The following is an 18,368-nucleotide window of genomic DNA, read 5'->3' on the forward strand; positions in this document are numbered from 1 at the left end:
ATACTGTGCTGTGTGTGTGCTCAATAAATATTTGTGCTTTCTTCATGCTTCATTCAATTAAAAAATACATCATATAATGAAAGTATCTGATTTAGTGAAGTCTACTGTTGCTTCGGTTAATTTGTAGCACACAAACTACCAGCTACTCGCTAGTAAACTTTAACTTTAACTTTTTGCAACAAATATTAGTTATTTAAAAATTATTAGTTATTTATTATATTGCTAGAAATAGAAATATTATAAATAAATGTACAAAAAATAAATATTTCAATAGGGATTCTGTAATGTATATTCTGTGTTGTAAATTCCAAAGTGATCAGAGTAATGAGGACGTTCTTCCGTGCAAGCTATGACTTGAGTAAAAATTGAGAATTCTTAATGAAATTTTTTACACGTGTTCATTGGCGCCATAAGAAGCTTGGTAGCCGAAAACCTATAACTAGCCATAAATAAATGAAAGGAGGATCAAATTAGTGAGGGGCATAGTTGAATGAAATTAATTTGAGAAAGTAGTCATGGCCGCCTTATACTAAGTTTTTCTAAAGATAAAATTAAAAAAATCCTACTATGACCACCTTCCAAACAAATGTTGTATTGAAAACTAAATATACGCTAATTCAGTAAAGAAATACACCATAAATGGACAATTTTTGTACCGAAACATTGGGTAACCTCTCAGATATTCTAAAGAAAATCAGAAAATATGTTTTCCTTTTAATAGTGCTTTTTGTGCCAAAAATGGGTAAGGACCCTAGATTGTGTTTTGTATTGAGAAAAATAAGCAACAACGTCTAATAACTGGTATAATAACCTTCCGAAAATAGACAAATATGTTTCATAATACAACTGTCTGTCCGTCGGTTAACCTTCACAGCGAAAAACGTCCAAATATTATTGTTTAATCATTCAAAATATGTTTGGCATTTTTCTCAATTTTCGTATTTCCGTAAAATTCTATAAGTTGAAAATTTTAAGTTCCTTTTTGTCAATTATACTTTCGTCTGAATAGTTTAACCACAAAAGAAAAAGAATGGTGCGCTAAAAAATAGTTTTCTTCAATTTACCATTTCTCTGAGTTTATTCAAATAGGTTTATATTCATTATTTGCATGAACTTCTGTTCAGAGCAGATAAGCTAAACTATTGATTGGATGAGTTTGGGGTGAATAAAAGAAGAAATAATATTTCCGCAACAAAGGGGCATTGGCTGAATGATGAAATAAATATATTATCATGCGACAATAGACGACTAACACTCGTGTATATCTTACAGTAGCTCAGAAAGGCAATGGTACAGCTTAGAATTAACCAGCAAATGTCTGATCCTTTTTTTCCTGTGCAGGTTTCAATGTGATTATATCCTAAGAGTGTTTTTCTTTGAATAATTCATAAGTTTTATGTTTGGAAATTTTGCTTTGGATCATGAATCTCGGTCAAAAAATAATAATGTGGTGATCGCCTTAAAAACTCACTGGGAATGTAGTAAAAATATTTATATTTCTTTAATCCTTGTGTTATTCTAACCCTCATTCTATAGTTTCATTATGCCTGCGATCTCCAAAAACCGTTTGTCTCATTCAGTATTCTGCTCATAGTACTTGCAGCGATATTTCTTTCCACTATTTCATTATGACTATGACCTTATCCCAGTTAAAAAAAAAAATTACAAACTTTGTTAAAAATTTATGTAAGAAATGAGCAAACATAAATAATTTATAGAAATCAAATAAAAGTTAAACAAATTCTTAACATATTATTCTCATTAAAACTATTGTTACAATTTAATAAAGTGTGTTGTCTCATGTTTTCTTGGATTGTTTGCTCGAAAAATTTATAAAATTTACATAAATAATATAAATTTTTACCAAAAAATAAATAAATTTAATTGCATTTTTAGAGCCACTGTACCTTTATATGTAATAAAGTTTACGCGTGTATGTAATTATGTAAACGCATACAAACAATTGCAATTTACTTGCATAGAAGCTATTGGGACGCAACAATAATAACAACAATTTGTAATAAAATTAGCAAATTTTCAACGAATTGTCGCAATATTTTCACTCGTCGTTGCTGCTCGTTTATGCGTTTCAAATACACCTTAATAGCTTACATACATACAGTCATGTGAAAAATAATAGGGACACATGACACATGTCCCTATTATTTCGCACACTCAAAAACGATCTTACTTCACAAAATGATCAAAAGTTTTTCTTTGATAACGGTTCTTTACTTCACTGAAATCCCAGCAAACAATTGCATGTTAAATTTTTGATAATTTTTTTATTTTATTTTTTACCTATTTGCAAGCAAGTGTCCCTATTATTTTTCACATGACTGTATATACGTACCACATATTACACATACTCGTATACATATATGTATGCAAAATTTCGTAAAAATATTGGAATTCAAGCATTTCCACTATTGGCCATATTATCTTCTGGCGTCGTCGCAGTTCGTGCGCATTTGCCGTTGTTTCTCCTAGCTACAATTGTTGCCGGAAATTGTGTGACAGCGCTTTTATTTTATACAATTTTCGCGCAATTTAATTACTAATTCTGCATTGTGCTAAGTCGTATATATGTAAGTGTGTGTGTGTGCATGTGCAATTGCTGTGGGAGCCAAAAGAATCGGCAAAGGCATTTGCGACTCGCGCATTTATTTTAGCACACACAGTTGCACAGTCCATACGCATAGAGAGTTGCCGTTGTGACAGACTGACAGTTCAAACAAAATTTTTCTACAAAATTTGTTGGTTCCACTTTAACGTTTGGAGATTTCTTAACTTTTGTGTTAGATATTATTTATGTTTACTTACAATTTCGTTTTATTTTATATTTACAGAGTGCGATTGCGGTTGCGTTGATTCATATACATCGTCCTCGTACAACAGTTCTGGCGCCGCTTCCATTTGCTACAGCAACAGCAACGAAGCTGTCGGAGTTGGTGTTATAAGTAGCACGACCGCAGTAGCAGCAGCAACTGCTTCAGCGCAAACGGCACCCAGCAATTCAGAAACGCTGGCAGCGGTGGCGACAACGACGGCGACCAACAGCCTCAAGACGGCGCACACGAAAGTCGCCACGTCTGGGGGGCACGCTAACACGCAGCCCCCCAGCAAACGTTCGAGCAGCGGCGCCGACGGTGATTACCAGCTGGTGCAACATGAGGTTCTCTACTCGCTCTCCGCCGAGTATGAGGTGTGTTTGGCATACAACACTTTTTGTTGTTATTGAATATTAATTTTTTTTCTACACTGCATTTCTTTCATCCAGGTATTGGAGTTTTTGGGACGCGGCACTTTCGGTCAGGTGGTGAAATGCTGGAAACGTGGCACCTCAGAGATTGTGGCTATCAAGATCCTAAAGAATCATCCTTCATATGCGCGTCAAGGACAGATTGAAGTATCGATTCTGTCGCGTCTCAGTCAAGAAAATGCCGACGAGTTCAACTTTGTGCGAGCTTTCGAGTGTTTCCAACACAAGAACCACACTTGTCTGGTGTTTGAAATGCTTGAACAGAATTTGTATGATTTCCTTAAACAAAATAAGTTTTCACCGCTACCTTTGAAGTATATACGGCCCATTTTGGAGCAGGTTAGTCTTATAGTAATATTATTTATATATGACACAAGTTATTATCTGCATCATTGTTTGTTTATATATTTCTTTTGCTAACCGCCATCCCTAATTTTCCACAGGTTTTAACGGCGTTGCTAAAATTAAAGCAACTTGGTTTGATTCATGCTGATTTAAAGCCGGAAAATATAATGTTGGTAGATCCAGTAAGACAACCTTATAGGTAAGTAACCCAAGCACAACTGAATTCATGAATTTTCTTTCAAATTTTCTTTTATACCAAAATTACTTTATTTATTCCTTTCTCGTTAATAAAAATAGGGTGAAGGTGATTGACTTTGGCAGCGCGTCGCATGTCAGCAAAACGGTATGCAACACTTACTTGCAGTCTCGTTACTATCGTGCACCCGAAATTATTTTGGGTTTGCCATTTTGTGAGGCAATCGATATGTGGTCGCTGGGTTGTGTGGTGGCCGAGTTGTTCCTGGGCTGGCCCCTATATCCGGGCTCATCTGAATTCGATCAAATAAGGTAAGTTGTTTCCATCCATTTTTCTTTTATAAATAATCATATAAAAAAATATCTTTATCCTTTGCCGCAAAGGTACATATCACAGACACAGGGTCTGCCCACGGAGCATATGCTGAACAGCGCTTCGAAGACATCGAAGTTTTTCTATCGCGACGTCGATTCGACCTATCCATTTTGGCGCCTGAAGACCACCGAAGAACACGAAGCAGAGACTAATACCAAAAGTAAGGAGGCTCGCAAATATATATTTAACTGTTTAGACGACATCGGTCAGGTAAATGTACCCACTGACTTGGAAGGTGGTCAGTTGTTGGCCGAGAAAACGGATCGACGAGAGTTTATTGATCTGTTAAAGCGTATGCTAACCATTGACCAAGAGCGTCGTCTGACACCGGCTGAGGCGTTGAATCACTCTTTTGTACGCCTCACGCACCTGGTTGACTATGTCTATTGTAATAATGTAAAAGCATCGGTACAGATGATGGAAGTATGTCGACGTGGCGATTTCCATACGTAAGTATTGCATATATGCCATCTCACTTTCGAAAGCTTATAAATTATCATTGTAATTTTACAGCGTACAACCAGCTTCGACTTTGGTAACCAATTTTGTACCCAGCACTACGGAAAATATGACGTTTACCATCAACAATCAGCTGACCAGTCAAGTGCAGCGTTTGGTGCGTGAACGTCCCCTAGCCTATGAGGGTCTTTATCAAATCTACGGCGGCCGCAATGTCGGGCGTCAGTACACGCAAGGACGCGCTGATGCTTTCCAACACCAGCTGAATATTTTGTGTCCGTCATCCTATCAAACCATGCCCAGTCCCACCAAGCACGTGGTTGTTGGCAGCGCCACAATGCAGCCACCATTGCAAGTACGTATACATGCCGCGCTTTAACTTTTTAAAAAATAATGAAAATTAAACATTCCAAAGGTTCCTCCACAGCAGTATGTCAATGTGCCTGTGCCAGTGTCGATGGTGGAACCGGCTTCCGGACAACGCATGTTGCTAACCAATCGTGTACAAGCCAGCGGCGTGGCTTGGCCGCAGACCGGCCGACAGATGGCATTGGTGCCTTCGTGGCAGCAAGCGCCAGCGCATTCGCTAATTGTCGATTCGGCACCATTTTTGAATGTTGAGGAGATTTATCCTAAACACCATTTGAATATACCAAGAAATGATCTCAAGAAGGAGTCGCCAGTGCAACATTTAGTGTAAGTTTAAAATTTATTGTTTGGTCTAAATAATTTTATGGAGTTTTATAATATAACTAATGTTATTTTTTTTCGCTGTGCAGCACTAAGAGCAACTCGTATCGTGTGCCCCGCCACGATAAAAAGGAAAATAATCAGTTATCGCCTGTGAAGAAGCGTGTGAAGGAGAGTTCACCGCCACACCAGCAGCGGTACAACCGTGCTTCGCATGTTTCACCTCAGTACCATAGTCACCACAATTGCAACTACGGCAGCAACTACAACAGCAATGCCGGCCCAGTTATTACTTCGGCATCGTCTGGTAGTAAGGAAGATTTCATATGCTATTTACATATTGTTTGCATTTTTAAATCATTGATTTAATTGCAGATATTGTTAGCCAGAATGGCAGCAATGGCGGTGGTCATCATCATCACAGCAGTAATTCGGCTAATCAACAGCATGTGATTAGTAGCAGCAGCAGCAATGGTGGTGGTGGTTATAGCAACGGCAATCATCACATCATCAACAATTGCAGCGGCAACAATAGTGTTAGTGGCAATTATCACCACCAAACACATCACACTCAGCAGCATCAGCCGGCTCAGCAAGCCGTGCAACATACGCACCAGCATCACGGTGCTATTGTAAAGCAGCAGACTATTACCATACACGACACGCCATCTCCCTCGGCTGTCATAACGATTTCGGATAGTGAGGACGAAGGTAATGAGCCACCCGCTCCAGCACCGGCCGCACCGGTAATGAAGCAACGCGCACATGCGCAGTCGCAAACGAACCCTGCTTTATTGCAGCACTCGTCGTCGTCCTCGTCGTGCCGCGCCAATGGCCACCAGCACCAGGGACAGTCGCAGCAGCAGCAGCAACCGCAACATGTACACCATCACCACCATCAGACGCATCAGCAGGTCCAGCCGCAGCCGCAGCCACCACATCAGCAGCAGCAGTCTCAGCCGCAGCATCAGCATCATACTGGCAACATCTATGGTAATACATCAACATCCACTTCAACGTCTACTAGTAGCATCACTAATCATTCAAAGGCAAAGTTATCACATGAGCCACAATCGCATACGAATACGTATACGCATTCAAATCTAACCCATAGCGCTGATGTCAGCATCAAGTGTCAAAGTAGTTCGAACAGTAGCAATAGCCATAGCCATAGCAATAGCAATAACAGTAATGCCAGTAACATTAATAGCAATAGTCAAGGCGGTGGCGTACATAATAATAACAATAATAATAACAACCACAATAGTAGCAATAGCAGTAGTAACAGTAATCAATATGCCACCGCCGCCCGCAGTACAGCATCAAATGCTGTGCAGGGCGGAAGCGGAAGTGGAACTGGATTTGGTGCAGGAGCCGGAGCAGATATTGCAATGGGCGCCGCCGCGGTCGCCGCATGCTCGGCACAGCAACATGTGCAACACGCACACTCGCTTCCACACTCGCACTCGCATTCGCATCATCATCATCATAACTCTCATCATCACCATCAGACGCCAACACAGCCGCTTATGCAGCCACAATATATTGCAAGCACTCACCATCATCAAGCAATGTCACAGCCACAGCAGCAGCAATGCGGCAGCATCTCTCACAATTCCGCCTCCGCCTCCACTTCCGCAACCAACACCAATTCCAATTCTACTTCTACTTCCACCCACCACCATTACAGTAGCAACAATAGCAGCAGCAATCATCATCATCATGTTGCTAGCAATACCTCCTCCATATCCTCAAATACAAACAGTTCTTCTCATACATCCTCTAACCTATCCACTACAACCAATCCCTATCCACCCATACTACCATCATCTTCCACCACCTCCTCCTCCTCAACCACCAGCATCGCTCATCGTCAAAGCAAACATGTTCAGTTAGTAATCCCATGCGTAACCGTAGGTGACAACGACACAGATGAGCTGCGCCGACGGGGCAGTCAAGCACACAGCGGTGGTAACAGTCCCAGGCAGCAACAGCAGCAGCAGCATCATCAACACCAGCAACAACAACAACAGTCATCATCATCACACCACCATCATCAACAGCAACAACAACAGCCGCATCAGCATCAACAACAACAATCACAGCACCAACAACAGCAGCAGCAGCAACAATACCAACAGCCTGCACAGCCGCAACAACAACAACAACAACAGCCTAATATTAAATACGAACCGGGGCAATCGCAAAAGAAGCGCATATTGGCCATGGCCCAGAATGAGTGCTACAACAATGGTGGCAACAACGGAGTTGGCTGCAGCGGCAGTTTAGGCAACCAAACCGCTAGTTTGCCACATTTGCCAACAAAGCAAGAGCCAGCCGAATTCTACGAGTATCCGCCACAGCAGGCCACATCAGTTGTTGTGGACAACAAGCGTTCTTCGTGGGCAGCCGCAGCCACACAGGCTCCACCGGCTCCACCGGCTCACCACAAACGTGAGGTCACCTCGACAGCCTCCTCCGCCTCAGCCTATGTGCAACATACACCCTCAACGGGTGCAGCTGCACCTCCCTTGGCACATTCGAAGAGCTCGTCTTCGGCAGTCGGCGGTGCAGTGGCTGTTGGTGCGGTATCCGGCGCCGCTGCAGGCCCACCATCATGGGGTGCACCACAAGTATACCATCGTCAGCAGCAAACTCACACCGCTGTACAGGTGGTAGCACCATCGGCACAGCAGCAACAACAGCAACAGCCGCAACATCACCAGCATCAAGCGAATACACCAATCGGTGGCTCGCCCGCCGCGGCTACTGCTGTGATGCTGCAGCCCGATATATATGCACAGGGTGACATGTATCGACGCCCAACAGTGTTTGTGTCGCAGGCGACCCCCACATATGCATACAATCGTGCCGCAGTCGCACCACCCCCTGCACACAACAGCTCCAGTCGCCAGGTGAGTTATACGTCACACCTACGCATGTTCCCGTATTTAAGGGAATTCATTGCATATTCAGATATGATTTAGGTGACGATAAGGCAAACATTTCTATATTTTTTAATACATTTCCCGTCGCAACATTTGACGTTTTTTGTGTTTATTTGTTTAGTTCTTTATGACATATAGGTGTATTATGTATTTTTGACAAAAGAAATTAAATAAAGAAAAGACTAATTAGACTATTTAATAAATTTCATTAATAGGAAATGTTTTATTTTTTTTTTTAAGCAAAACGATGCGAGTTCAATTAGTTCGCACTTTTACTGCCTTAACAATATACAAATGACTTAGTTTAGACATGATCAGTTTGGGTTCATTTCTATAATAATTTCTATAAAATATACTATATAAAAATTGTTGTAACCTCAAGATCACATCAAAGTCTGTTAACAGCCAACGACTGCCACTTCTGCAGCATTTCTCAAATAACGAAATGAATTTTATCAACATAAGTCAGGCTGTGAATAAGAAACCTCAGTAAAACTATTCTTATACATGAACTGTATGTCTGTTCGTTGAAGGTCTCGATTAAAGTATGTCTGATTGCCCTAGTAATGAGGGTCATTGTATACTCCCGTGATTAATTTAGAAATGTTCTCTAATTTATGATATTACTTAAGGGGGTTGTTGTTGTTGTTGTAGCGGCATAAAACATTCCCAAATAATTTTGAGGAATGCTGCCGATTTGACAGTCCTTGGCCGGATAAAAATCCGGGTCCGTTCCGGTTACGTAGAACCGACTGTCGTGGGAACGAAGGGGGGGTCATCCCATGTGAACTGTTTTTAGTGATTTTTTAGAATTTATTTTCTACGACCAGTAAATAGATAGAGCTTTAAGCTTATTACTATTTATTAACATATATTTCGACAGTGTAAATATACATTTCAGGCTAAAAATATTGTGTAGAACATGTGTTATAGCGTTCTGAACACGTACGCCTCGATAAAATTGGCTCGTACTTCCTGCACGATTTCGGCTGATTGGCTTACCGGAAACAAAAAAATTAGCGGCATTTTAATCTGTAAACTTAAATGCATAGACCGCACTTCGATCAAGTGAATATCCCCAAAAAATTGGACTTTTGGTAGACATTTGAAAAAATATTGCGAATTTTACGTTTTTTTTTGGTTTTGGTAAAAATGTAAGTTTTTGGAATTTTTGATAAATAATAGGCCGTTCCATGCGTTTACATGTGTTGAGTGCACTCAATAAATTTCAAGTTCTTCGATGGGTATCAGAGGCCATATATTGGTTCGAAAAAATAGTTGCAATAAAAATAAAAGAATCCTTCGGTTATTAACTAGATAATGTTATTCCAAAGCTTTGTTCAAAATTTGGACAAAATCGCTTCATAATGTTTTGACAAATCGTGTTCACCGACTTGAAATATTGAGTTTTGAGATAAACGCGTCTAAAGTTTTACATTCATACTGACGTGGTCTGATGGGCGGAACTTCCAAAGTATATATCTTTTAGAAATTATCTGGATTGATTTGATATTTTTTGAGAATATTTTAAACAAATTGCGCTTTTAATAAGATAAAAAAAATTTCAATATTTGAAATTTTGAAACCCACATAACCCCTTAAATCTGTTCATTCACAGGTAATACCATCGCATCCACTTCCCGCCCATATACATTTCCCCACACAGTACAGCCAATTTGGTCCGCTAAGTCCAGCACAAGTTGCCGCCAGCAAGCATGCGCATTATGCACCGACAAACATATGGTACGGTGGAGAATAAACTGGTTTAAAACACTCGAGTGAGTCCAACGAAACGAATGAATTTTTGCATTGATTTTACCCTCAACAATTTGTATATTTCTATATTAATATTTGTAATTTTCTTTCCTCCAAACTTTTGCATGAATTTGTATGTTTTGCCTTGACCACGTACATGCAGATCGTTTCTAACTGATTGTGTTGGCAGCAGCGACGGATTTTCGAAAACCAAATGCGATACAAAGCACCAGAAATACAACTACAACAATAATAACAATAACAATTTAGGCGACTTGCAGAAACATTTGCAAACAAGCAGCCAACTGCAACAAATACAAAATGAACAACAAAAACAACAAAATTTGAAATTTGAAGCGTCCACACGACACGCGTTGAATGTGGAAAGTGTAGCGTCTGTTGAAGCAACCAACACAACAATTGAGGATAATCAAAATTTGTCTTTTACTCGCTGGTGGTTCATGCTGATGCAACAAACCATCAATTACAATTACAACAACATATTGCAACGACCAAACGCTGCAGCAACAACAACCACGCTACCAGCAGCATTTCTAGATGAGCTCCTGGGAAATGTGGCGAATATCTTTTCAAGTGAATAAGTGCGCCATAATTATTATGGTTACACATTACAAATACACCAAATCAAGCGTGTAAATATGGAATTGTATTCCACTAACTGTATATAAATAGTATGTAGAAATGAAAAGTTGATCAAACAAAAACTTACTGAAATGTTGCCGTTGAATGGACTATTCACATGCATATGGAGTATGAGACTCCCTGATGAACTACATGATATCTGTATAATTAGACAGTTACTTTAACTTATTAACACACATACACACACACACACACTTATAGCCACAATAAACATGAGAATAGTTGTTTTAGACGTGCAAATGTATAGAAAAAGTTTTACAACATAGTTTTTTTGTACACAGTCGATAAAATATTCAATATTTCATTGAGCGAGAATATATAGCTCATAGTTGAAAACAAGGAACAAGTTTCCTCACACATAAATTCACAAAAGCATATAATGATTTTTAGGTTAGAAAACTATAAAAACACGTATACCACTTTCACATTTATTATTACTTTGGAAAATACGTCAACATACATAAATACATAGATATATAAATGGCTACAAATTAACAATACAAATTACTTATTGCTCTTAACTGCAAACTATTATTATATAATATGCATTAATACCTATTGATATTTCGTTTATTACATAAGTTTACAACGGCATAATTTTGTAAGAGGAAAACCAAAATAAGTGATTAATGTAACAATGTACTTTAAAGAAGAAGAAGAAAACGCATGAAAAATATGCAAAACTAAAATATGTATGTGTAAGAAACACGCAGTTGAAACTTACCCCTGCATATAATTAACTAAACTAACTAAATTAGTTATTAGAAACAAAAAAATTTGATGCTTTATGTATTAGACCACACACAGCAGATACATATATCCTAAACGGAAAAGGGTATTAGAAAAAATCATTTCTAAAACAATATAAAATAATAGCTGGACATATTAATTTAGTAAAAAGTTTAGTAATTGTGCGAAACTATATTTAAGCATTCGTAATGAAGATTATTTCGATAACTCAACTCAAAACATAACTTAAAGTATGTGCGCAGGATTGTAGAAATATTAAAGAACGCGTAAAATTTTCGTAATTTGAAAATACAAACATTAGAAATAGTTTTAGTAAACAATATTTTTTTTATTCACTTAAACAAATTTGTGCTGATTAAACTTGTATATTTTCTATTTCGCGCAAACAGATTTCTTATTTTTTTTTTTAATTTTGGCAATTGTTAAATAAACATTGCGTAAATTTTTGTTCTCAATTAATTAAAGTTAAATTGAATATGGTTTAAATAAAAATTAATATTCTTTGCATAAAAAGTTAATATATAAACAAATATTATTTTTTCACTTTGACATAACGGTCTCAGCTATACAAATTAAACAGTTTGCTTAATGCATTATTAAAATTATATATATTCTAATTTCACATTGAATTTTGTTTATTTTAACATACAATTTTATAACTAATCTAAATGCAACACTTGTGGCGTGTAGCATTACAAATATAATTTTAATTTAGAAACGGTACTTTACAAGTGCTAAAACTTTAATTTTTACCATTAGCTTGAACGTACATACGAGTATGTACCATGGTGCAGTCTCATTAATTTCAAATCAAAATATAAATAAACCCTCACTAATTGTGGTATTAAATAATTATTTTTATCACAAAATAATAAACAAATAATTTAAGCAAAATTTTTGATAAATAATATTAATTTTTTAACAAGTTTAATCAACATATTTTAACATTTGCTTTACAATATAACAAAAATAAAAAAGTAAATGCTTTACAAATATGAATTAAATGAGCAAATTTGAAAAGCACTTGCTCAACTCTAACTTTACTTTTTTAATGTTTTTTTAATAACCTGCAAATATATATTTTGTTTTAAATACTTTCTAAGCTGAAAATTTAGTTTACAAATTAATGCAAAATATTAATTTTTTTTAAATTAATGCAGTTTATATCAATTACAATTGGCCAAACAATTAAATTATTTTTTGAACTACTCGAAATAGAAACTATACATTAAAAATGATATTGAAAGTACAAAAACAGTCAAGCTTATTGCTTTTTGTAAAAGACATTAATTCATTAAAAAACAACAACAAGGAGTTGCTTCAATGCGTAATAATAGAGGAAAAATAATTTAGAATAAATAGTTTACTACTTTGTATTAACACTACAGCGCTTTATCAAATATTTTTTTTTCCATTTTGTTGTCGTAAAATTACCCAAACAATTTAGTATGTACACCTGAGGTTGTAAAATTGTTAGCAAAATATGAAACGAAACAAAATGATAATAAATGTGTTATGTTTATGTAATAATAAATACGTACATACATGAGAATAAACGCACTTCAACTCTTTGCTTGCTTACAGCGATATATAAATATTTTTTTGTTGTTGTAATATAAAATTAAGTAGTGCGTTGTTGCGCGCAAGTGATATTATAAGCTTGTGCTTGTATGTGCACAATAGCAAATACGATTATGTAACCATATATATGTCACCTTAGTTGACACTTATGTTTCTATATCTTCATGTATATATATGTCAATTATGAATTTGCTTTATTTTAGTTGTAAGCATTATATTTATATTTACACACATAACGGTTTTAGGCGCACCTGTCGCTTGATTTTTACATAATCAATTATAAAATGTGGACTTCTTGCCTACACAAATACATATACACAATGAAATCTTTATGGACAAGCGTTTTGCTACGAATGCGCTATTTGGTTTAGTCTTGGAATTATTTACTTTATTTACTTGTAAGTGTTTGCTATGAGTTCGCTTCGATTCGTCGAGCCCTTAACTTGCTATTTACGCAAAGATACGTAAACAATTGTACGAAGTTCTATATTATATTAATAACACTAATCTATATTAAATACCATACGCGTTTACTTATGAAACATGCATATTTAGTTTTAGTTTGTATATTCAAAAGTCAAAGTCTTTGCTGCTCCCGTAGTCCTAGACCTTCATTTGTGTTAAATGTTATGTGTATGCATAACATAGCATAGCTTTATATAAGTGTATGTCGTAGTAGTATGCTAATTTCTGCTTACAAGTTTGCTAAATTCACGTGTTGGCTGGAAGGCGAATTTATTTTTTGTGTTTAAGTCAGTTTTGGGTTGGTTGCTAACCGGCGTTTGGAGTTTAAATAAATGGTTTTTAAAATAAGAAGTACTCAAAAAGAAAGTTGAGATAAAAAGTTTTGTTTTAAGGCTCTACATAAAGCGCTAAAATGCTATTAGAATATATATGTGTATGTATACAAACAATTTATTATATCTATTCTTAAAATGATGCATGAATAACACCAAAACTTTGTAATACAACATACAACAAAGAGAGTAATTTTTAATTTTACTTATATATACTTTTGGTGAATCATTAATTTCTGTAATTGCAAACGGCCTATAAAAATTCAACAACAACAAAAAAACACCAAGACATACATCCTGTTTTGTACTAACGCTTTTTACATATGTGTATATAAATATTGTAATTAGTAACTTATAATCAATGAACTATTTAATTGTTTAAACTTCATGTTTTTTCTTTAACACAGACACATAATCAATATTCTCTTTTTACTGGCAAATTCGCAATTAAAGTAAAATTAAGTAAATTTCTTACTAATACTAGTGTTTTATGAGACACGGATGTTGGAACAAAGGCAAAACAAATAAAGTTAAACAAGCAAATAGTGTGCAACGTAATTTTGATGAAAATAGCACGAAAAATGAACGAAGCAGAAATATAAATAGAAAATGCAAGTAGGCATACACAAAGATGTGAAACTAAGTTATAATAAAAAATACAACAATAATAAGAAAGTAACTAGACATTTAGCTTATAATTATTGTGATGTAGTTATTAAATGGTTATACACATACAAACAAACATATAAACATATATGGTGGTAAATACAAATTACGTTAAAGATACTTACAAATACAAACAAATTAACATTAATAATATGTATAAGCAACAACAAACTAATATATAGGCATACATATATACATACTTATATATATATATAAACAAACAAACAACTTTATATACATTTTTATTGAAATAAATTTAGTGTTAGTGCAACTCTTATATACAAAACAAAACACAAGCGGGAAGCGAAAAAATATTTATACCTAACCAATATAATAAATACCAATTAAGCATAAATAAAATACTTACAACTCACCACTTTATGAGAATTACAACTCTGCAGAAATATAAAATGCATATGCAAAACTAATAGTTTAACGTTTGTATTCTACTAAACTTATTTGTTTCTACTAAATGTAGTAAATAATTAAATGCACTTGACTGTGGACAGCACAAATGTGGTAGGGAGAGTTTGGTTTCGGAAAATATTTTTTAACACGATCCTCATTTTTTAATTGAGAGGCACTGTGTAAATGTTCGTTGTTTGCTCAGCTTTCATTTCACCTTGCATTCGCACTAGGGTTTGATTGAACCACAAATTCAAAAACTTGTGATGGATCTTGAGCCAACTACAATAACATGCTTGTAGAAAAATTTTTTGGTTGGAAGACTTGGAAAATTTGAAGTCCTTTATTTGATGTGAATAACATTTTTATAGCATCTTTAGATATTTAGTTATAGACCATAGTCAGTCAGGACACTGATGTTTTGCGAGAGCCTTTCTTTTAAATTTATATAAAGAAACAGTAGCTTTTAGCATATTTGCTGTCCAGAGTTAAGTGCAACTAATAACTAATCTTAATCTAAATTAATGTCTGTGTAAAATATGGACTTATAAGCGAGAAAACATAAAATAACACTAAAACGCAAAAGGAATAGGGAATCATTACAAATGTAACTAAAATTTGAATTTACTTGTAGCTATAATTGAAACGTAGAGTTATGCAAACATTAATGCAAAAAGTGGAAAACAAATAATTAATAATCAAATAAATTTTATGTAATTAAATGTGTTGTGAATGAACTTGAATTAAGATGTTGCGACGCTTGCGTTGATACATTTGTGTAATTAAACGCACCGCAGGCAGTTGGCGGGCTGTCATTTCCACTAAATATTACACGATTAAATATTAAAGCAACAAAAAAGAATCTTAAAAGCTGTTTAAAGTAGCATAACGTAACGTGTAATGGCACATAAATGCGTTTATAAGTATATTTCAAGATTACAAAACACGCTGAGTGGATTTAGTTGTACACACATTTTAGATGTTTAGCGGCAAATAACGTTTTCAAACAGTTTCTACGATTCAAAATAGCAGATTTGTAAAGTTTTCAATTTCAATAACGCCTCAATGCGTACGGGCAGTGAATTGCGGCAGACGTAGACGCCAAAAATAACAAAATTCTGCTACTAAAAATAAAAAATAAAATAAATAAAAAACTAAGTAGTTTAAGTAAATAAAAAAAGAAGTGAATTTCTGCTTTATAATATGTAATAAATGTTTTTTACGAATTCTAGTTAATTAAGGCAAACATAGAACTATATTACATAACATAAATTAAACAAATTAAACGCAATCTTAAAGATTTTTAACAACTTTTGTGTGGAAAAATAAAAAAAAAAAAACAAAATGCAATTTAATTTACCCGAGAAGTTTTAAGGCGATAAAACCACAGTTAGTGGCTGCATGAAAAAAAATTAAATGTGTAAATTGTATAAAGTATACAACAAGGCGTGCTATTTGAGGTTAAAATGTAGCCAAGTCACTTTCAAAATCAAACTTTTTATAGAATTGAAATTTATTATTGCCTGTATAAAAATTGTGTTATCTTTTCTTGCTTATTTTGAAATTTCTAGCAAAAATCTAGCCTCACAACTTCTCAGTGTATATCCTCAGCGCTGTTAAAAGCAAGCGTAAAATTAAATATTAACAATTACTCTGTAAAATATGTGTGTATGTGTTAGCAACATGCTAAATGTCAAAAATTGATTTTTTTGTTTTATTATAAATATTAAATATGTATATTCAAATATAATTTGCTAAAATGTAGACTTTAGAAAAACAAAACATATTTAAAATAATTAATGCAAATGTGTGCAACAAAGTATAACCGCTGCCAAGTATAGCAGAACATAATATAATAATTTAATTATTTTCATATTACGTAAAACAATTTAAAGCAATTCGAAGCCAATATATTACTATACTTATTATTATTATAATTATTATTATAATTAACTGTAGCATGTAGTGCGCTTTTGATATTTGTATACTACTATGTTTATATTACCAATAATTACATTAATTATCTATTATTACTTATGTACTATATAACATTACAAACTACAAAGTTAAATATTCGTGAATGCTCTAATTACACTATTTTACAAATAATTTTCTACTTTTTAATCGACCAACTATCACACATACATACATATATATGTTGAATAAAAAATATTGTCTAATGAATTCTATTGGAATATGTTTACTTTATATCACAATTATTGCTTATGCAAATATAATATATAAACTTACCTACCTATGTAAACACATAAATTTAACACTATTTTAATAACTACTGGAAAAAAGATATGAAAAAACAACAAAACAAAACAAAAATAATATCCAACTAAAATATTAAATATATGATTTAAATGCAGCAAATTTAATTTGATTCTTTGTTTTATTTTCAATAATTTGTGTTGGTAGACAATTTATTTTGAAATTTTTGGTTTTTCGGTATAAAAAATAGGTGAAATTTTTATAATATATGTTTAATCACATATCATTTTGACTTTGAGTCGGTGATTCGCTCCAACCCTGGTACAATGGCACTTGAATTGTGTTTCGCTCATTTTTGGTGTAAAGTAGAACAGTTTTTTTCAAAAGGTTCACCTTATCTCATAAATTGGCTTGTTATTGTGGAAGAGCAAATAAATATAATCAAAGTATATGGATTTGTATTTTTCCTTGAAACTGATTGTTGAATATTGTTGAGCTTGATTGATTTTAAACTAGTTTTCAATTTTTTTTTTTTTTCAGTCAAGAGCATAACGGATTTGGTTTAGTTATAACGGCTATGTTACAATTTTATAATTTTAGCTTCGGGTAACTCATCGCCCTAGAAGACTCTAATTGTATTAAAAATTTATAAATGCAACAGCTGAAATAATCTGGGGTCTTTGAGTAGAAGCGATTTTTTATTGATTTGAGAAAATTTTTCATTTCATTTATACATCGCTTCTAAAATCTTAAGGAAGTATGGGCGAATTTTTTTAAACACCTAACCATATTTAATTGGCTTTATTTTCATTGTTTTTAATTTTTATCCATTTTCATATTTTTTAAATTATTATTATTTTTTTATTTCGTTAATTTTTTTTAATTGTTATTTTTCAACTGAAATTATGGTTATAAAATAACGAATGCTAGCTATTTATAGGTGTTTATCGATAGAAAGTCGGTAAAGTTTTTAATCGATAAGCAAATGTCGAATTGTAATTTGTAATACATAATACTGGAAGCTATAAGTAGAACATAAAACAAACCAATAAGAATATTTCACTAAATGTTTATCCCACCAAGCAACAACAACAACAACAACCAAAAGTTATAAAAACGTAATAAAATCAAAATAAATATAAATAATCACTTACAATTAAAAATAAATAAATAAAGAGGTAGTAAAAACACCGTTGCGCCACTTGCAATCCCAGCTTTATTTAATTAAAATAAAAAGAAAACATAAATTAAATAGCAAT

At 34.2% G+C, this 18,368-nt stretch overlaps 1 protein-coding gene across 5 annotated transcripts in view; it reads left to right on the top strand.

Annotated features, from left to right (window-relative positions):
* Positions 1 to 16,281, top strand: part of LOC105214412 (homeodomain-interacting protein kinase 2) — a 78,554-nt gene extending 62,273 nt beyond the window's left edge. For 3 of the 5 annotated variants that reach the window (XM_054228617.1, XM_054228616.1, XM_011187802.3), the window contains 12 exons: positions 2,850 to 3,205; positions 3,281 to 3,601; positions 3,706 to 3,806; positions 3,905 to 4,114; positions 4,187 to 4,627; positions 4,692 to 4,992; positions 5,053 to 5,333; positions 5,417 to 5,637; positions 5,703 to 6,320; positions 7,245 to 8,242; positions 9,894 to 10,053; positions 10,194 to 16,281. In XM_054228617.1, coding sequence (XP_054084592.1) covers positions 2,850 to 3,205; positions 3,281 to 3,601; positions 3,706 to 3,806; positions 3,905 to 4,114; positions 4,187 to 4,627; positions 4,692 to 4,992; positions 5,053 to 5,333; positions 5,417 to 5,637; positions 5,703 to 6,320; positions 7,245 to 8,242; positions 9,894 to 10,034 — 3,989 coding nt within the window. In that variant the 3' untranslated portion in view covers positions 10,035 to 10,053; positions 10,194 to 16,281. The remainder of the gene's footprint in view (positions 1 to 2,849; positions 3,206 to 3,280; positions 3,602 to 3,705; positions 3,807 to 3,904; positions 4,115 to 4,186; positions 4,628 to 4,691; positions 4,993 to 5,052; positions 5,334 to 5,416; positions 5,638 to 5,702; positions 6,321 to 7,244; positions 8,243 to 9,893; positions 10,054 to 10,193) is intronic. The other 2 variants (XM_054228618.1, XM_054228619.1) reach the window with 2 other exon arrangements.
* The last annotated feature ends 2,087 nt before the right edge of the window (positions 16,282 to 18,368 follow it).

This window comes from Zeugodacus cucurbitae, chromosome 4, assembly GCF_028554725.1.
Source record: "Zeugodacus cucurbitae isolate PBARC_wt_2022May chromosome 4, idZeuCucr1.2, whole genome shotgun sequence".
NCBI classification, from domain to species: domain Eukaryota; kingdom Metazoa; phylum Arthropoda; class Insecta; order Diptera; family Tephritidae; genus Zeugodacus; species Zeugodacus cucurbitae.